Below are 21,483 nucleotides of genomic sequence, written 5' to 3'. Positions count from 1 at the left end.
GAATTGGCCATGCTAAATTGTCCATAGTGTTAGATGCATTAGTCAGGGGTAAATATAGGGTAGGGGGGTGGGTTCCTCTTCGGAGGGTTAGTGTAGACTTGTTGGGCTGTTTCCGCACTTATAGGGAATCTAATCTAATCATCCAGCATCTCCTTATAACTCAAATCCTCCATTCCAGGCAACATTTTAGTAAATCTCTGGTCAGTATTTGTGGACTTATAATGATCATTCACTGTTTTCACAATAAACAATTTATTGAACAGTATTGCACAATTGTCTGTTTTTTTACCTTTCACTTGTTCAAATGCACTAACTCTTCAGCAATCTGCCTCTATAGGCAGTGTTAAAGGATAAAATTTGTCATTGTACAGTGAACATAAAATTAATAACACTCCACTCACACACACACTGATTTTACATTTCAACAAGAAATACACATTTTGAAAGTAAAATATAGTGAAAAATACAGAACTTTTGTTAGTTTCCAGCATGAATTATGAGAATTTCCTCTGCATATGCTTCTCCAACTGATGTATTATGTACAATATACGTTTATACTGTACTGATTATACATATATATTTGACTTTTCTATAATTAATTTTCTAAAATATGTTTCTTTTGTTGCATAATTATAATTTATATAAATAAAAACAGGACTCCAATAATCCTGACATTTAAATAAAAATAGTTTCATCTGATTGGCATTTAGAGAGGCAATGAGGCAATTATTAATCACCATAATTATTTACAGAACAAAGCACACTACATGTCTTTACCCTGGAAGAATACAGCCAGGATTATGACTGCATCAGCGCTCGTTTCAGGGCTATATTTTACATTCTATTGCTACAATATGTGATACAAGAATACTTCCAGCAAGACTCACATGTGAAACAGTTACAGATAGACTCATATTCTCCAACTACAGCACATTTTTTTTAGCACAACAATTTTGTAATTTACTTAAAAACAAATGACCAAAAAGAAACTTTACTGTTCAACTTTATTCAAATGATATGGTTAACAAAATTATTTAATTCTCTAGCTTTCATGATTTTGTTACCACAATATCACAAAACAAGTTCTTCAATAAGCAAAATACATTATCTTCTTGTGTTGCATAAACAATACAGACATGAGTTATATGTTTTGGATTAAATTGCATTGCTGATTATCATCAAAACATTTGGCAGACCAATCTATCCTGGACTGATGTGCAACATATATGTATCATTATAGAGAGAGAGAGAATTTTTTTTCTATTTTTCATGGTAAAAACATTAGAGCTAATTCTATAATTTAACAAACTTGTGATTTCTTTGTTTATAGTGCATGAACAGTGGCAAGTATATGTTTTTTCAGATTCTATACAGCTACTAAATGGATTAAGACTGATAACAGTATGCTATTCGGTTGCATAGAGAAATGACCATTTATGCATTTCACAGTACAACAGGCTGAGAACATTAATGATACAACTTCCTTCCATTTTGAACCTTCTGTGTTATATTCCCCATGAAGCTTTGCTTGGCTTTGGTGTTGTACTTAATGCACAGCTCTTTCATCTGTATAAAACTCTTTTCCACAGCTTTTGCAAACATGGTAGAAGAGGTTGCCTTGCAATCATTGAAGCAAGAAATGCAGAAGATGATATGGTCTAAGTGTGGATTGTAGGAAGCACCATAACCATCTGGAACTACAGGCCCATAAAACAGAAAGCCCTCCATTGTAGTTGGTACCTGTGGAGTAATGGAACATTTAATGATCATGAGCTATGAGCTTGATTGAGTACACAGTACTTTTCATTTACTGTTCCACTTTGCTGAAATATGGGTAAATCTTAAGTGTTCCCATTCACTTATTAAACAACAATCTTTTGTCTGCATTTACACAGTTGTGCATACAGAATGGTGACATTATCTGAACAATGCTGCTATGACAAATATTCAACATGTCATAGATTTAATATTTTGCATAGTTTTAAATAGTCGATAATACTCTTCCCAATGCAGTCTGTGTCCATACTTGTCTGGAACCTTCAGATCTTGACTAATTTGAGAATCTAGTCAGTAGGCTGGTTAATGCTTTGATGGGAGATCACCTAGGTATACCAGGCGTAACTGACTTTAATCTCTCTATTTCTGAGGACTTTGCCAACTTCTACCCAACATAATCCTGGAGTAGAAACATCATGTGGAGATTTGAGGTCTATCACTCCATGGTATTGGATATGGATGTCTCATCTGCAATTGTTTATTTGAATTGGTTAAGTGAAAATCTAATTAATAATCATAGTTTAATGGTGTTTTGACACTAACCTGGCTGGTGGAGAGGATAAAATGGTTACTTATAAGGTATGTTTCATCAGTGAATAATTTAGGTAAATCCATTTGCAGTTCCATTGCCATCTGCCGCAGTCCAAGTAAATGATTATCAATTGCCATCCCAGTAATAGCCTAGATGTGGGAAGATAAACTAAATTAATATTATCTGATATTAACTATAGCCTTGTGGCACTCACTTCTCAGTAGTGATGCAGCCTCTAAGTCAACAAAATGGCAAGTCAGAAATGTACATCGTATTTTTCATTGAAAATATAACAACCATTATTTTCAATGTACACAAACAAAAGGCATCCTTCAGCCACACCTTTTGGGAGTGGCACGGTGGTTCAGTGGTTAGCACAGCTGCCTCACAGTGCCAGGAACCCAGGTTCAAATCCAGCCTTGGGCGACTGCCTGTGTGGAGTTTGCATGTTCTCCCCTTGCCTATGTGGGTTTCCGCTGGGTGCTTGTTTTCTCCCACAATACATAGATTTGCAGGTTAGGTGGATTGTCCATGCTAAATCACAGTGTCCAGGGATATGTAGGTTAGGTGGGCTCGCCACAGGAAATGCAGGGTGATAGGAAGGTAGGGGGTGGGTGGGGGGCAGTGAGTCTGGGTGGGATGCTCTTCAAAGAGTCAGTGTGGACTTGTTGGATCAAAAAGTTTGTTTCCACACCGTAGGGATTGTATTCTACCTTAAGCAGTGTATACTTTGCAAATAAGAGGCAGGAAACCAGCCTTATTTAATGTCAGTAGCAACAAAATAAGTTATATTATTTCACCTTGATTATGGAACTGGTTGGAAAATGGGCACACCCAAATTCCTAGGGCTTTGTAGTAATGAAGGATTACAGGATTTTATCACCAATGAGTATTTGCATTTTCCCATGTAGTATCATGCTCTCTCATTACTGAAATAGTAGGTTACCACAATATCACAAAACAAGTTCTTCAATAATCAAAATACATCACCTCTTCAGGGGAGCACGTTTTTAGTAAATGCCAGTGTCAAATTTTAACCAGCTGCCAAGAAGCGAATGAGTTTGGCAGAGTGGAAAGTGTATTCTTCTCCCACCCCATCTGTACAGGAACATCTGACCCCTCACTGACTCACTCCGAATACACCTCTCCCAATTCACAACACAGACTGCATTTTACTAGTTTCTGAATTGTCTGTTATAAAATTTCTGAAGGAATTTACTGTGTTCTCAAATATTATTAAACAATTTGAAAATGAAATGGTTCCACGTATTTTAAAATTTGGACTGCACTGAAGATTATTGCTGCCAATAAATTAGATGTAGACCAGTGGTTTGCACACAGCGTAGACATTGTGGCTGAATATTAAGTGTAAAAGCTACAGTATTTTGTGACAAGAAACCAGGTTATTCAACTGAGGGGTAGCAAACTGAAATGGCTGAACAGAGAATCCAATCATCACCCCCTTGACATTCATTGGCATCACCATCACTGAATTCCCCCATTATCAACATTCTGGGAGATACTGTTGACCAGAAGCTTAACTGGACCAGCTGTGCAAATACCATGGCTATGACAACAGGTCAGAGGTTAGGAATTCTGCAGTGAGTAACTCACTCACTGACTCCCCAAAGCCTATCCACCATCTACAGACACAAGATAGGACTGTGGTGTTTTACTTGCCATTTCCCCAAGTGAGTGCAGCTTTAAAAACACTCATGAAGCTTGACACCATTCAGGAGAAAGCAGCAAGTAACTTTCCATGTATTCACAATATATTCCACCTGCCATGTCTTGTCCATTTAATTAAGTGATCTAGTCCATTTGAAGCTTCCTTGCATCTTCTTTGCAACTTACATTCTCACCTCGCTTTGTGTCACTAGTAAATTTGAAAATATTACTTTTGGCCCTTGTATCATTTATGTACATTTTGAGCTGCTGCAGGCCGAGCACTGGTACTCCACTAGAAACAGCCTGTCTTCCTGAGAATGATCCATTTATTTCTATTCTCTGCTGTCTGTGTATTAACCTATTTTCAATTCATACTGATATGTTTCCAGTAATCACATGTTCTAATGCTGTTTACTAATCTGTGGTGGGACTTTTCCTAAAGATCTTCTGAAAGTAAAAATACAGTACTTCCATTGGTTCTCCTCATAATAACACAAATAGTTTGTCAAACATGATTTTTTTAGATTAGATTACTTACAGTGTGGAAACAGGCCCTTCGGCCCAACAAGTCCACACCGCCCCGCCAAAGCACAACCCACCCATACCCCTACATTTACCCCTTATCTAACACTACGGGCAATTTAGCATGGCCAATTCACCTGACCTGCACATCTTTGGACTGTGGGAGGAAACCGGAGCACCCGGAGGAAACCCACGCAGACACAGGGAGAACGTGCAAACTCCACACAGTTAGTCGCCTGAGGCGGGAATTGAACCCGGGTTTCTGGCGCTGTGAGGCAGCAGTGCTAACCACTGTGCCACCGTGCCACCCACCCATTTCCTTTGCAAAAATCCATGAATGAATAGCTAAATACATTTTTGCCTAATTCTACCATTATTTTCAAAGTGTCCAGTCATCATGTCCTTTAAAATAGATTTTGGGAATCCAAGATGGCGGCAACCCAGTAGGTCTGCTTTGCTGAGCTCTGCACCAGAACCCAAAGTGGGGCACCCACCCTCTCTTTACTACTTAATGTGCTGGCAATAACCATTTCTTGACCCCTAGAACCATCTAGTATCAGTTTTAAATTGTCAAGGAAATGACCAAAGGGAATGTAGCATGAGGATCGCATCAGGCAGGAACAGTGGACACACCTGTGGCAGCACCCCCGTCTCTGTGACCACCTCAGGGGACTCACCTATGGGGCAGAGCCTGATCTCGGAGTGAGACTCTGAGAGGAGATCGATTCGTCGACAGAGGAGCCAGACTTGGGCCAGACTTGAATCGACCTCAGTCATGCTGCAGAGGCATGACCAGGAGATCCAGCACCTCGGGCAGCATGTTGGGGAGGCAGAGCAATAGGCCATGGCTTCCGAGACTGCAGCGGAATCCTCGGCGGTTGGATACAGGCCCTGGAATGCCGATTGCAGGCCTTAGAGGAGCAGGTCGACAACCTCGAAAATCGAGGTCATCGGAAGAACATCCGTTTGGTGGGGCTTCCTGAATGGGAGGAGGAAGGTCAGCTCATCAGCTTCTTGGAGCAATGGCTCCCACAGTTTCTGAGGCTGAAAGTCGAGGTAGGCCATGCGAGGGTCGAGCAAGCCCACCGGGTCACAGTGTGCAGGCCGGATCAGACCAGCACCCCCGCCCGGTCCTAGTGCAACTCCAGCATTATAGAGATAAGCAAATGATGCTGGAAACCTCTAGAGCACTAGGGAAGGATCCTCAGGCTCTGATATTTAAAGGATTACGAATTATGCTTTTCCAGGACTTCTCTCTGGTTGTGATTCACAAGAGGAACGCCTTTGATGAGGTAAAAAGGCGGCTGAGGGACTTGACTATCCAGTATTCTGTTAGATATCCAGCAATACCGCATTTCAGCCACGGATGGTCCGTGTTCAATTTTGATTCACCGGAAAAGGCAAAGGATTTCTTGGATACTTTAAAATAGACTGACTGGCTTTAATAATATGGGCAATTATGTTTATTTTGTTTTTTCTCTGTAATTTGCCAGGTTTACCTGGTTGTTGGAGGATGGTCTTGTTTTTTTTAATATGTGTTGGGGTCATAATTATTTTCCTTTTTTTCTTTCCTCTCCTTTCTCTCCCCGTTCCCATCATCCTTTATTTTCCTGGGTTTTCTTTTCTTATTATTTTCTTTTATTCTTTTTTTCCGTTTTGAGGTGGGGGAGGGTGGGCGGTGGGAGGAAACGGGGAGTGGTTTTTTTGTTCTTTCAGGAGTGCTAGGATTACAGTATGGAGGGCATGGGCTGAGTGCCCACTTTTAACTTTCTTGTTACAAGATATTTGTATTTTTGTTCTTACTTTGTATTGTCTGGGCTGGAAGGGGGAAGTCTCCTTTCATTTGTGAAATGTTGGTATGTTGTAGAAATAGCTGTTAGAAGTTTGATCTGGTAGTTTTGGAAGTTGCATTTTATACGAACTGCTTGTGGTTTTCACTCGGCGTGCTATGGGTGGGATTCTTCCTCCCAGGAGATCACAGACTGTTTTGGACGATCATGGCTAGCCATTCTTTTAAATGGTGCGCCTGGAATGTTAAGGGGCGTCATTCACCAATTAAAAGAAAAAAGATACTGTCAAGCCTTAGAAAAGAGATGGTCATGCAGCCTTGTTGCAAGAAACACATTTAACCGATAAGGAGCATTTGAAGTTGCAGTAGGGAGGATTCGGCCAGGTATTTTTCTCATTCTTTAATTCAAAAAGTAGAGGAGCTGCTATTCTCATCCAGAAAAACCTCCCATTTCAAATGCTAGGCCAAATTAAGAATGAGTGTGGGCAATTCATAATTCTTAAAGCTTATTTATGCTTGTATATTGCCCGCCCCACCCCCTGCTCCCCCCGCCCCCCCATCCCCCGGGACATCTCCTTAAATTCTTAACGGATGCGCTTTCTACATTGATGGCCCTTGGGGCGAGTCATACAATTATAGGGGGAGATTTTAATCTTTTTATTGACCCCAAAGTGGACAGGATGCCTAGGGGCCTTGCAGGCATGTCTCCACAATCCATGCAGTTGGTGGACCTGAACAGGGATCTGGGGTTGGTGGACGTGTGGAGATGTCTTCACCTCGAAGGTATGGATTTTACCTGTTTTTCTAATCCACATAAGTGCTATACTAGATGTGACATTTTTTTCGTCTGATCGACCTTTTTGAACTCGGTGCAGTCTTACAGAATAGGGAACATAGCCGTTTCTGATCATGGAGGTCAAGACCGACGGTAACGGGATAGGCTCCCGGCATTGGCGCATACACCCTTTCCTCCTGAAAGATAGCAATCTTATAGAGTAGTTTTCACGGGAGTTTAAAATCTTTTGAGATATTAATTTAGGTACGGCCAGTAATCCATTGGTGCTCTGGGAGACTGCCAAGGCCAGGCACCGGGTTTGATTATTTCTTACTCTGCGACCCAGAAGCGACAGAGGGAGAACAGCAACGTTTGCTCAAGGCTCGCCTGGAGGCAGCTGGGTTAGTATACTTTGACAGACCATCTGTAACTAAATTGCAGCAGATTACAGCCCTTAGGGCTACTTTGAATGCTGCACTTACCCAGTCAGCAAAGAGGGAAAGCTCTTTTGCAAAACAGAGATTGTTTGAGTATGTGATGAACTAGCATACTTGGCCAGAAAGAAGAACGCCCGCCCCTCCCCAATCTATTACATCCATCAGAGAGAGTGCTGCTACTCTTACTTGCAATGCTAAAAAGATTAACGCAGCATTTAGGAAGTTTTACTGTGAGCTGTACCGGTCGGAAGGCTGTGAGGACAGAATGACGAAGATGGAATCCTTTTTTAAGACCCTGGACCTTCTGGGTGTAATCTCAGAGCAACGTCCTTTCTGAATGTCCCCCTGACAGTTCAGGAAATACAGGAGGTGGTGAGGCTGCTCCAGAGTGGTAAAGCACCCAGACCAAATGGATTTCAAAGTGAGTTTTATAAGGAGTTTATAGACAAGCTGGCCATGCCAGCTCATTCAGTCAGGGCTGCCTCCCATCTTCTTTAAGAGAAGCAAATATTTATCTTATTCTTAAGAAAGGAAAAGCACCAGAAGATTGCCCTTTGTACAGGTCCATATTGTTACTGTCGAAAATGCTGGCGTAAAGGTTGGAGAGGGTATTGCCTTTCATTGTAAAGGAGGACCAGACGGGTTTTATTAAGGGTTGTAGGTCTACCAACAATATGAGAAGAGTACAAAATATGGTCCAAATATGCCAGCAAAGATTGATCCTGGGTTTAGTAGTCTCCCTCGATGCAGAGAAAGCATTTGATTGAGTGGAGTGGCTGCACCTCTTTTATGTCATGGAACGGTTTGGTCTTGGAGGGGGTTTTTGCCAAATGGGTGGCAGTGTTGTATAAGGATCCGAAAGCAACAGTTCGCACTAATGGTATAAGGTCAGATAGTTTTAGTGTCAGTAGAGGCTGCCCACAAGGATGCCCTCTCTTGCCACTACTGATTGAGCCGCTGGTAGAAGCTATTTGGACTGATCCCAATACAACTGCCCCAGAGGTAGGATCAGGCGGGCAGAAAATCACCCTCTATGTGGATAACGTTCTTCTCTTTTTAACGGATCCAATGACATCCGTGTCCCGCTTAATACAAGTGATTAATCTATTTGGTTTGTTTTCAGGGTATAAAATTCATTTCATGGAATTGGAGGCCATGCCGGTTGGGGGGGTCTTACCAGTATATCCAACTTTGGGGATGGAACCCGTTTCCCTTTCTGGTGGTCACAGGGAGGTTTTCTGTATTTAGGTGTTTTTATCACCCCGCTCTTCGATCAATTATATAAAGCCAACTATGTACAGTTGTTAGAGAAGATAAGGCAGGACCTTCGGCACTGGGAAGTTTTTCCAATCTGTTGGGTGGGCAGGATAGCTCTGGTTAAAATGAATGTTCTTGCTTGCTTATTATATCCCATGTGAATGCTCCCTTTGATGCTGCCAAGGCAAGCACTACGCAGGCTTTACAGCTGGCTTGGATCTTTTATTTGGCATCATAGGCGGCCTCTTATTAAGCTGGATGAACAAGCTGAGGCTGTTTTCCCTGGACCGTTGGAGGCTGAGGGGTGATTTATTTAGGTTTACAGAATTATGAGGGGCATGGATGGGTTAAATAGGCAAAGTCTTTTCCCTGGGGTCAGGGAGTACAGAACTAGAGGGCATAGGTTTAGGGTAAGAGTGAAATGAGCTGCCATAGGAAGTGGTGGAGGCTGGTACAATTGCAACATTTAAGAGGCAGTAGGAAGGGTTTGGAGGGATATGGGCCGGGTGCTGGCAGGTGGAACTAGATTGGGTTGGGATATCTGGTCGGCATGGACGGGTTGGACCGAAGGGTCTGTTTCCATGCTATACATCTCCATGACTCTATGACTCTAGATAAATTGCAGCTTCCTCAGGAGAGGGGGTGTCTAGATTTTCTGGACTTTAAGAAATACCCTTGAATTCTTTACTATCCTATGTCACTGAATGGGCCTGTCAGGTCCCAACTCATTGTCTGGTTGGACATTGAGGCCTCCCAGACAAAATGCCCCCTCATTAATTTGTTGTTTGTGGACAAGATGAGAACTATTATGGACCACTGCAGAAACCCAATTGTCCTAAACACAGTTAAAGCATGGAGAATTATGTATTTTACAAAAAAGCTTCCCCTTTCACTCCCATAGTGGGAATGTTGGGATTCCAGCCAGGGTCGATGGACTCTGGCTTTAAGCTCTGGGAGTCCAGAGAAATCTCCTATTTGGGAAATCCATTTGACAAGGAGGTCATGATGTCCTTCGAACAGCTGAGTCGCAATTTAAGTTACCTAGGAGAGATCTCTTTCAGGTTAGAGACTTCATTCAAAAGATGACTACATTGATAGTTAGTCCCTACAAGTCAGATATGGAGAGGAGAGTGCTCCAGTCTACAGGCTCCCTCTCGGTTAGCACTCTCTATCACTTGTTAGGAAGTGATGTTTCGAAGGACATGAGCAGCTATGCAGAACTTGGACTCAAGAATTGAGGGTGGAAATCTCATCAGAGACGTGGGAGGATATCTGGGAAAATGTTAGGAAGATCTCAATTTGCAATAAGATCCAGGCTATTCAACTGAAGCTACTCCATAGGGTTCACTTGGCACTGGAACAGCTTGCGAAATTTAAGACAGGAGTGTCCCCCATGTGCCCCAAGTCTAAAATGGACGTTGGCACTCTCACTCATTACATGTGGTCATGCCACAAGCTTTGCAGATATTGGGATGCCATAGCGAGTGTTTTGGAAGAGGTTTTGGGAATTGAGGGTAAGTTGGATCTGGTGTCCCTCCTTTTGGGTCTTCCAAATCTTCCCTCTTGCATGGGAAGAAATTGCTTAATATTCTTTCATTCTGTACGAGAAAGAACATTCTAATGAGCTGGGTGTCGGGGATTCCCCCGGGACATTTGAGCTGGCGTAGGTTAGTCATGGAATACATCCCCCTGGACTTCCTTACAAGTATGGTGCACCAGAAAACTGAGTTGTTTTACAGGACATGGTGGCCCTTTTGGAATTATATTGATGCAGACTTGTCGACTATATTGATCAGAGCCTTTGTGTAGCCGTGAGGGTTGTGTCTGGTGGTCCGGGGTCCCGGGGGGGTGGGGGGGGGGGGGGGGGGAAGAATCCTGAACAAATATTGGTTTGCTTATTATTGCTCCTAGTGGTGGGGAGCTTCGGTGAGACTGCGTGGTGTGTAGTAATTTAATTGCATATAATTTAAGTTAATGTGCTATAACTTGGTTTAATTTTATTCTGTTTGTTTATTTATTTTTCTTCTTTTCCTTGGTTATTTATTGAATTGTAGTTTTTGTAGAGGTTTTTTTGGCTTTTTTTTCTTGTTTCAGTCGTTTGTGGAGTAGAGTAGTAGTTTGCTTCCTATTATTGATATTATATTATAAAGTTGTCACACTATTTTGTACTGGTTTTTGTAAAAAAACAAATTTTTTTCAATGAAAATATTTATTAAGAAAAGGATTCTAACATTTTCCCTAATACTGATGTCAAACCTAATAGGTCTTTATTTCTCCACTTTCCCCTCTCCCTCCCTATTTGTGTAATGGAGTTGCATTTGCCACTTTTCAGACTACGAGAATCTTTTCCAGAATCTACAGATTTTTAAAAGATAATTGACAATGCATCCACTACAACACAGCCCTTGAATTGGCTGAGGACAGCTGACCTTCATGACAAGCTTCCTGACTTTGTGTCTGTACTAAATGGCACAACCAGACAGCAGTACAATGAAAGAAAAAGAAAACTGGAAAAACTCAGCAGGTCTAGCAGCATCGGTGAAGTCAAAGCAGATTTAATGTTTGAGTCTAATAACACGTTCCCATTCTGAAGAAGAGTCACTAGATTTGAAGTGTCAACTCTGCTTTCTTTGCACAGATGTTGGTAGAACTGCTGAGTTTTTCCAGCAATTCCTACTTTAATATCTCTTGCTGGCCATTTTCATTCACCTTTCCCAGTGGGTGTTTGTGTGTTGGAAGTAATGTCTATCTGTTATCATATGTTGCTTCTTTAAATACTAGCCATTGCTTATCTATTATCAAATCATTTTGTGTATTTCCTAATCCATCATAACCAACTTTCTCTAGACATCTTCATGCTTTCCCTTGTCCAGTTTTAAGACCCTGGTTTCAAAATGTAAATGATATCGCATTCAAACTTAATGTGAGGGTCTATAATATTATGATCATCATTTCCTAAAGGCTGTTTTGAAACAATATTATTAACTAACTATTTTTCACTACATAATAGTAAACCTAAAAATCCCAATTCCTGCTTGGTTCTTCAATGTATTGCTACAGAAAACATCTCGGGAATTTATTTTCTGCAGCATTAATGATTATTAGCTTTATTCATTCTATATGTAACTTGAAATTTCCCAGTATTACCGTATTACTCATAGTGCATGCATCTCCACCTTCCTGAGTTATATCATGCTCAACATTACTACTACAGTTTGGTCATCTATAAGCAGCTCCCACTAATGTTTGCTACTCCTTGCTGTTCCAAAGCTCCACCCAAACTGAGGTTACATCTTGATTCTTTGATCTAAGATCTGTCACATATTTATTCATCTCATTGTTTACTAAGAGTTACCCCACCTCCTTTGCATTTTTATCCATCCTTCCTAAATGATGATTATCTTTGGATATTCAGCTCCTAAACTTGGTCACCCTGTAGCAACTTCGCTGTAATGGCAATTTAATCACACCCATTTACTTCAATTTGAGTCTTCAAAACATTAACCTAATTGCAACTACTGTGTGCATTGAGATACAATGCCTTTAATTCAGCCACTTTAACATTATTCTGTTTCCTGATCTTATTTGATACATTTGCTTCATCGGTCTCTTGTTTACTATCTCTTTACTTCCATTGTGGTTCTGTCGAAGTGACAGTCAAAAAAGCAAAACAATGCCTCTATTTCTCCAGGAGACTAAGTCATTTCAGCATATCCACAAAGACTCTTATCAATTTTTATGGATGCCTCATAGGAAGCATCCTATCTGGGTGCCTCACAGTGTGCTATGGCAACTGCACTACCCAAGACCACATGGAACTACAGACACATGAACACAGCTCAATCCATCACTCAATCCAGCCCTCCATCCATTGACTCCATCTACCTCAGAAAGCAATCAACATAATCAAAAACCCCCTCACACCCCAGTTATACTCTTTTCCGTCGGGCAAAAGATATAAAAATTTGAAAACACGTGCAAACAGATTCAAGAACAGCTTCTTCCCCACTGTTATCCGACTTTTGAACAGATCTCTCAAATTTTAATGTTTACCTCTCTCTCTGCACTTTCTCTGTGGTTGTAACACTATAGTCTACACTCTGTTCTGTTACCTGATGTACTTTGTTTGGTACAATCTGCTTGTAGAGCACACAAAACACTTTTCACTGCATTTTGGTACATGTGATAACAATAAATGAAATGAAATCAAAGTCATTTGTCAATGATTGATTTCATCACTCCATGTGACTTGACAAGCCTTTAGTTTGCAAACATTATTTTGTGAAAGTGTACTCCTTTTCATTTTCAGTTTCGGTGGTTTGCAGTAGAACAGATCAGCGCATTTTACCGAAACATTTAGTTATCTATTCTACAATTAGATTAAAACTAGTCATCCTGGTTGTACTGTTATACAGTTTAAAAAGTGCATGTCACAGTGACTTAAATCATAGTTGATTAAAAGAAATCACATTGTCTGTCCCTAAATCAAATCTGTTTTATGATAGATGGCATCACAGACAATGATCCTGGTGAGTCTGAATAGATTGAAACATCAGAGTGCAGTGAGTACATTTATACTGAGCCATGAAGATGCAATTTTAAAATATGGATCTTTTTTCCTTGTCTTGAGATAATAAATTACACAATCTTAACTTTCCTGTTGCAGAACAGGACAGTATGAAACTGGAAGATTTATTGAATAGCTAATGAAAATAGCAGAAGCTGTAAGTGCATTCTGTTACCAAGAGCACCACTTACTGCTTCCCTTTTATTAAGTAATTAATTAATTAGCCTATAAATGTTGGAATCAATAAAACTTTTACTTGGCTAGCACAGCATTTGAAATGAAAATTATTTTCACTTACCAGGATGGTGTAATTCGTCTGTGCATTGATTGCTTCCCAGAGAAGCTCCATCTTCTTTGAGTCCTAATATTAAAAGTCAAGTATCATATACATTAGGTAGTTGATAGTGTACAAGTGTGTCTGACAACTGGTTATTTACACATACACACACACACACACACACACACTTTGCCTGTATATTTGCACTCGCACATAACATCCCTCCACCTACCACCCCTTGTGTTTGGTGACATATGTTAGCTCCAGTTAAGCAATGCCTTCAATTTAAAACTCCCATCTTGGATCCGAGTCTCTCCATGGCAAATAGTAGACTTTGAATTCAATAAAAATCTGGAATTTAGAGCTTAATGATGACTATGAAGTCATTGTTGGAAAACCCCATCTGGTTCACTAATGTCCTTTATGGGAATGAAACTGCAGTCCTTACCCAGTCTGACATACCTGACACTCTAGACCCACAGTAATATGGTTGGTTCTCAGCTGCTGTTTGGGCCATTAGGGATGAGTATTAAATGTTGGCCTCACCAATGATGGTCACATGCCATGAATGAATAATAATTTTTTTTAAAGTTTACATACTGCTGTGGCCTCCTGAGTATGTCTGACTATTCAAAATTGTATATTATTCATAAAATTTATGGTATACAACAAAACATTTGGACTCAAAAATTATGAAAAGTGCAATAAAATTTAACATGTCTCCAAACTTATACTGAGCCATGAAGCTGCCACTCTTCTGTGCCTGGATAGGATAGGATAGAAATAGTCTTAAATCATTCTGTATAGAGCATCGGCCCCAGAAGGCAATGGAGGCCAAGTCTCTGGATACTTTCAAGAAAGAGATGGATAGAGCTCTTAAAGACAGTGGAATCAAGGGTTATGGGGATAAGGCAGGAACGGGATACTGATTGTGGATGTTCGGCCACGATCATAATGAATGGTGGTGCTGGCTCGAAGGGCTGAATGGCCTACTCCTGCACCTAATGTCTATTGTCCTGAGGACAAAATACTTCAAATTGAAAATTATAGAAGCTGCAATAAGCTTTTCTCCATGCACTGTGTTCCATTTTGAAGTGCCTCAATATAATTTCAACACTGTTGATGTTCACTATGTACGTTCAACATCAGACACATAGCCTGAGGGGTTTGGCAGTTTCCAGCCTCTCAGTGCATTTGGCTGAAAGGTCAGAGACAGCAGCCCCAATTTTAATTATCATCTCATCGGTGGCCATCCTTGCCAAGGTTCCAAATTCTGGATTCCATTCTTAAACTTCTCCACCTTCAAGATGTTCTTTAAAATTTACCTCTTCATGTAAACTTTGGGTAATTTGCTTGAAATTATCCTTACGTGCTCACTGTCAAATTTCGCATTATGCTGCTCCAGTGAAACACCTTGGGACATTTATTTCTGTTAGAAGTGCATGTATACAAATTATTGTCTATGCACACATTCATTTATCAGCACATACACATGGGTGCATCCCGTTAATCATTCAGCTTTACATTTGCATGTGTTCATTCAGTGTGTCCCTCACGTACACTCAGATCCACCACTTATACTCCTTAAGGTAACAAATACTTTGTTACACATGTGAAAACCCCATTATTGAGGTTAAATATAAAGCTAACTTCAGCAAAGAAAGGTCATACTTGGAAACCAGGTCCTAGAGAGCAGAAGGAAAAAAGAGCTGTGTATGATTGGCATGCACTATCTCAGACTATCCAGCACATTGTTATAGACTTAGACTAAGTGCAATAAATTACTAAGCTGCCACTACAAAAGCACAAGCGAATTCAGGAGAATAAAACTACAGCTGGCACAAAGTATAGAAGAAATATTCATTTCATGTGGAAAGAAAGAGGAGGATTTCTACCTGAACCTGGGATGGGTCTTAGTAATATTTGAGCACTATCAGCATTTAACTGATGTTCGGTTCTCTCTTATTTTAGCAGAGATGTTAATCCATTTAAAACATTACTGTAAAATGAAGCAAAAGGAATGTCAGATGAATGTGGCAAGTCTTTGAGGAGAAAGTGAGGACTGCAGATGCTGGAGATCAGAGCTGAAAATGTGTTGCTGGAAAAGCGCAGCAGGTCAGGCAGCATCCAAGGAACAGGAGAATCGACATTTCGGGCATAAGCCTGAAGAAGGGCTTATGCCCGAAACGTCGATTCTCCTGTTCCTTGGATGCTGTCTGACCTGCTGTGCTTTTCCAGCAACACATTTTCAGCTGTGGCAAGTCTTTGTTTGGAAACATGCAACACTGAAGGTGACCATTCAATCTATTGTACCTATGCTGGCTCGTTGGAAGAGTTGTTCAAATAGTCCCATTCCTCTGTCTTTTTGTCACTTTTTTTCTATAAAGTTTTCAAATTTAGTTTTGGAAGTTATTACATTTCTATCCTATGCAATCCTAACATAGTGGTGATGAATGAGGATAGAGGGAGAAGTCAAGATTAGACAAAAAGAAAGCAGATTCAAAAATGAGAGTAAGTCAAACTGAAGGATGAGAAAGATCAAGAGAAGAACGCACCGATATAGACGGTCCCCCATCTATCATTGCTTTTACAAAGTCGAATGCCTCTTTCGTTGCTGATCGAATATTATCGACTCTTCCTTCCTGAAAGCGACGTGTTGAAGCACTTTCATAAGTGGGGACAAGCCTCCCATGGCATCTGGATTAGAAGCAACAACAGCAATTTTTAATGATGTGAGAAGTCCTCAAGAACGACGGAGATTCAAGCAGACCAAAAATAAATGTGAAAGATGAGCAGAACAATTTGAAAAGTAAGGAAACAAATACTTTATTAGTAATGTGAAAAACACAGCAAAGAATAAATATAAAACTAACACCAGAAAAGAAAGGAGATAATAGAAACCAGGTCCTGGATAGCTGAAAGAAAGAATAATAAGACATTTTATATAAGGTTTATGAACAGAAATATCAATTAAAGATTAAATATGATTGGAATAACATGGAGGATCAGTAAATATCAGGTATACGATAATATTTTTTCTCGACAAACCTTAATATATATGAAATTCTAGATGCAGTAATTTTAACTTGGAATGTACACTCTATTTAGACATAACTAATGCATGCATTATGAAGAACCTCAAGTTAATTAAATGTGTCCAGGGAATCAGATGGCTTGTATTCAATAATCTTTAAGGAGATGAGAGAGGAATTGTTGGAGAGATACAAATGATTTGTGTTCAACATTGAGGAAGCTATAGTAAAGGGTCTGACAAATGCAGTGAATTGAACTACATGTGAATTATTCCGTTCAGAGCATAATTTTTTTAAAATTGAGATTTAGCAATTTTAATAATCTAGCTTAAATCATTCCATATCTATTTCCTGTATAAGTTGTGTTTGGTGTATGCTCACCACTCAAGGGCAACTAAGGACGGACATTAAAGTCTGGCCAGCCAGCAACAGCCACATTCCATAAAAATGTGTTTTAAAAAAATGAAACATTCTGGACTTTCTAGAATCATAAACTACAACTTCTTGCTCAGGATTCTAAAAGAATATTGATGAGGGCAATAATCTTTGTTGCTAGAGCCGTCTTTCCCTTTCTTCAAGCAAATATGGATGACTGGTCTCAGAGTCCAGGCATTAGAATACAAGAAATAGACATAGACCATACAGCCCACTGATCCTACTCAATCTTTCAGGGTAATTTTGGCTAATCTTCAACATCAACATTGATGATTATGTACCTCCTGTAGTGCAGTTTCATATATGGTTGCCTACCACGCTGACAGTGAATGAACGAAGTTGGGACAGAGATGTTGGAGATTTTTTGCTCTCAGAGGGTAGTGAATCTGTGGAAGTCTTTACTCCAGTTGAGTATAGCGGCTGGATTATGAAGTATTTTGAAGGCTAAGAGAAACAGATTTTTGGTCAGTAAGGGAATTAAAGGTTATAGGGAAAAGATAGGAAAGTAAAGTTTAAGATTATCAGATCAACCATGATCTCATTCAATGGTGGACTAGATTCAATGGGCCAAATGGCCTACTCCTGTCCTGTGTCTTATGATGTTGCCTCAGGTTACATGTTTTTTTGAGATCTAAGTGGCATTCTTCCAATCTTGTTGATGCTCCAAGGTAGAACAAAGACTTAGATTTCTAAATTCGGAGAGGTAACAACGTCAACTGGTAACAGCAATCCAGAGGGTATGATCCACTTATGCTTTCAGAAATCATTTTATTGCATGACAGAACATTTGATGGTGCAGAAGCTTTAATTTCATTTGGAAACATCATGACATTACTGGGATATTAGTTAATTGGATTGGAAACAGTATTAGCATTAAAAAGTGGCAGATGATGATAAATTTAAAAGTATCTGCTGGAGGGGGATAACTAGCTAAGTTCTTTGAGGCATTTTTCGCTAGTCTCCTGCTTTTCACATAAATCAGAAATTATCCTAAAAAGGATGCTTGCAATATCAGATGAAAAGGCAAACTTTTTGGCTGGATGTCAAGCATGCAAGATTGATAACATTGCAAGAGATCAAGATCAATTGAGTGCTTTAGATTAGGAATGGCAGGAGGGATTTAAATTAAATAATTTAAGATTTAGTTTCAAATAGATGTAAACTGAAACAGGAATTGTGATACTTGATGTATTATGAAAACTTTCTTATAAACATATCGAAGGAACATGATTTTGCAGCAATATGACTTGGCCCTGGAGGAGATCTTGCTAAAGTCTTATGAGTAGATTTTTATTTTTTCTTTTTGCTATGGAAATCTCACCCTCAATGCAGGACGCAGTACACTCTCCAAACATTTGGGCTTGCATTAAAATTGGAACTCTGTAGGCTAAACTGAAGGCTTTGTAGACTTATTGGAAGTTTAGGAAACAGAATTTGGTACTGCTTAAACTATGCTCTTTGAGTACCTTTGGAGTCAGCTGAGGCAAGAGTAGGACATAACACAGGGATATCCACTCATGCAATGGAAAAAATATACAACTTATTATTGCTCAATCACTGAGGCTGTCCTGTCAACCTGAAAATGTTAGAGACCATCCACTGCAGTATAAGAAGGACATTTGACTTGTAAAGGGGATGTTTTCACTTTCAGGGGAGACCAAAATTAGAGGTCATAAACTCAAGACAGTCTGATGAAGAATCATCTAGACTGGGAACATAAGCTTGCTGACTCTCCATGGATGCTTCCTGTTCCACTGGGATTTCCAGTATTTTTAGTTTTCAGTACAGATTCTGACGTCCACAGTAATTTGTTCCCGTAGTCATTAATAAATCCAAATTGGAATGCAGGAGGAACTTTAACCTGAATCTGAACTTTAATTAGAATCTGAAACAAGGGGTAATTGAGGTGAAGAGTATAGATGTGCTTAAAGGGAAGTTATATTAAATTAGGGAGAATGGAATTGAAAAATATGTTATTGGACTTAGATTAGATTAGATTACTTACAGTGTGGAAACAGGCCCTTCGGCCCAACAAGTCCACACCGACCCGCCGAAGCGCAACCCACCCATACCCCTAACCTAACACTACGGGCAATTTAGCATGGCCAATTCACCTGACCTGCACATCTTTTGGACTGTGGGAGGAAACCGGAGCACCCGGAGGAAACCCACGCAGACACGGGGAGAACGTGCAAACTCCACACAGAGAGTCGCCTGAGGCAGGAATTGAACCCGGGTCTCTGGCGCTGTGAGGCAGCAGTGCTAACCACTGTGCCACCGTGCCGCCCATAACTTAGATGAAGAAAGTTAGAAAGAATGTTATGGAAGCATGGATTCAGCGGGGCCAGAATCTGTGCCATAAATGCAATATAAACCAGACCCCCTTTCTTTAAATTGATTTTAAGAAATCAAGAAGGATGATGAAAAAGGTAATTAAAATGTTGTGACATTGCGCCATGCGCATGCAAACAAGTTGCTTAACTTGAATGTTTGACATAAAACACAAGACCTTGAAAGTAAGAAACCTCAAGCAAATTGGAAGAGTGCTCCCTACAGAATTATTTCCTAACCTGGTTAGAATGGATTCCGCAACCTAGTAATGGTTGTTACCAGGTTAAGCAGCAATGGAGACAGTTGAATGATATATACATCACTTCAGTTGTTAATTTGGCAGGGATTTGAAGTTTCATCTCAACGAAGGAAACCATTCAGGGTAAAGTAAAGCTTTTCATGCTATGAATTTATAATGGAGGATGGTCTTTAGTTTTGCTTTAAGAGAGGGGGAAAATATTTTGAATTCCTTAATTTGATAAGTCAAATGATTCATCGAGAAAGAACTGTGACAGGAGATCAAGTTTTGACTAGTCTGCAAAAAGAAGAAGCTCAATTGGTCAAACAGCTTATGCCATTTCTATATGATCCCACATGCTTCAAAGCTAGATTGGAGATTATTGTAAATTGCTGAACTTCAAGGCAACTTCAGAGACTTACCTGTAATAAGACAGCTGCAATCCAACCTGGATAAAAGCATCAGGACTCATCTTCTGTTTTTTAATGAAATCTTTGCCAAAAGTCTTAAACCAGTACACATTTAGATCAATGTTGTCTATCAACCTGGAAAAAAACATATTACCAAAATTATAAGATACATGTAATATCATAATATGCACTATTTACACCTCAGGTTTAGCCAAGAATACTAGTGAAAAAGAAGGAATTTTACAATAATCCAATAGTTTTGTGGTCATCAAATCTGATATTAGCTTTTTATTCTATATTTTTATTTAATTAATCAAACTTAAATTCCCCAGTTTGTATGGTATGATTTAAACTCATTTCTTCAGATTACTATATGTCATCTTTGTGTATTATTCCAAGGTGTAACACAGGTGGCACGGTGGCACAGTGGTTAGCACTGCTGCCTCACAGCGCCAGAGACCTGGGTTCAATTCCTGCCTCAGGCGACTGACTGTGTGGAGTTTGCACATTCTCCCCTTGTCTGTGTGGGTTTCCTCTGGGTGCTCCGGTTTCCTCCCACAGTCCAAAGATGTGCAGGTCAGGTGAATTGGCCATGCTAAATTGCCCGTAGTGTTAGGTAAGGGGTAGATGTAGGGGTATGGGTGGGTTGCGCTTCGGCGGGGCGGTGTGCCCATGTTGGGCCGAAGGGCCTGTTTCCACACTGTAAGTAATCTAAACTAATCAAATACAATACTGTAGCCAGAACTGCAGTGAAAGCTGAAACCCATTTATAGATGATTCACTGTAATTATTTTCATAACTTTTACACAAATAAACTCTCATGACATATTACTTATCATTTGGCTGTACCTCTGAAGCTTATCAGCTGCTGAAGTTAAATATCTTTGTATTTCAGAGTCACATTTCCACCTCAGTCTTCTTGGAGCAGGCAGCTCACAGACAGAATCAGCTCGTACTAACTTTTTTGAAGTCTCTTTACTGTTAAAAAAAACGGATACACCAATATGTGTACATTACTCAACACTTGGGTCAGAATTATAGAACTAGAAATGGCTTTGTGTGGACATGCCAATGAATTTGTATTGAATGCACTGCCAAGTGAAGTCTGACCACACTTTCTTTTTGCAATGGTGCAAACAAAAAGAACTTGAGCTCTTCAATCTTTTAACATTAGTCAATTTGTCAGGGGAGCAGGTGAACAATAAGGATAGCGGAATACTCAGAATAATTCTTCAATTATTTTCATGCTTCACGACAGCTCAGAACAACCTCAACAATTCGACCAGTTCATGTACTATTTATAGCAGGGCCATGTACAAATGTGTTCCCAGCAAGTGCAGAGTTCCAAATAGTGGTGTGACTTGTACACTGGGCATTTTTTAATAATATATCCATTTTCCACCTGTTGTGAATATATGCTGTATGTAAAGCTCAATG

At 39.9% G+C, this 21,483-nt stretch overlaps 1 protein-coding gene across 4 annotated transcripts in view; it reads right to left on the bottom strand.

The window, feature by feature from the left end:
* Window positions 1-235: 235 nt before the first annotated feature.
* Window positions 236-21,483, bottom strand: part of chata (choline O-acetyltransferase a) — a 40,873-nt gene continuing 19,625 nt past the window's right edge. For all 4 annotated transcript variants that reach the window (XM_072583384.1, XM_072583385.1, XM_072583386.1 and 1 more), the window contains 6 exons: window positions 20,896-21,024; window positions 20,059-20,181; window positions 16,156-16,297; window positions 13,622-13,684; window positions 2,320-2,457; window positions 236-1,740 (listed from right to left, as the gene is read on the bottom strand). In XM_072583384.1, coding sequence (XP_072439485.1) covers window positions 1,468-1,740; window positions 2,320-2,457; window positions 13,622-13,684; window positions 16,156-16,297; window positions 20,059-20,181; window positions 20,896-21,024 — 868 coding nt within the window. In that variant the 3' untranslated portion in view covers window positions 236-1,467. The remainder of the gene's footprint in view (window positions 1,741-2,319; window positions 2,458-13,621; window positions 13,685-16,155; window positions 16,298-20,058; window positions 20,182-20,895; window positions 21,025-21,483) is intronic.

This window comes from Chiloscyllium punctatum, chromosome 13 (genome assembly GCF_047496795.1).
Source record: "Chiloscyllium punctatum isolate Juve2018m chromosome 13, sChiPun1.3, whole genome shotgun sequence".
NCBI classification, from domain to species: domain Eukaryota; kingdom Metazoa; phylum Chordata; class Chondrichthyes; order Orectolobiformes; family Hemiscylliidae; genus Chiloscyllium; species Chiloscyllium punctatum.
The sequence above is the reverse complement of the archived record's forward strand: the minus strand, read 5'-3'. Positions and strand labels throughout refer to the sequence as shown.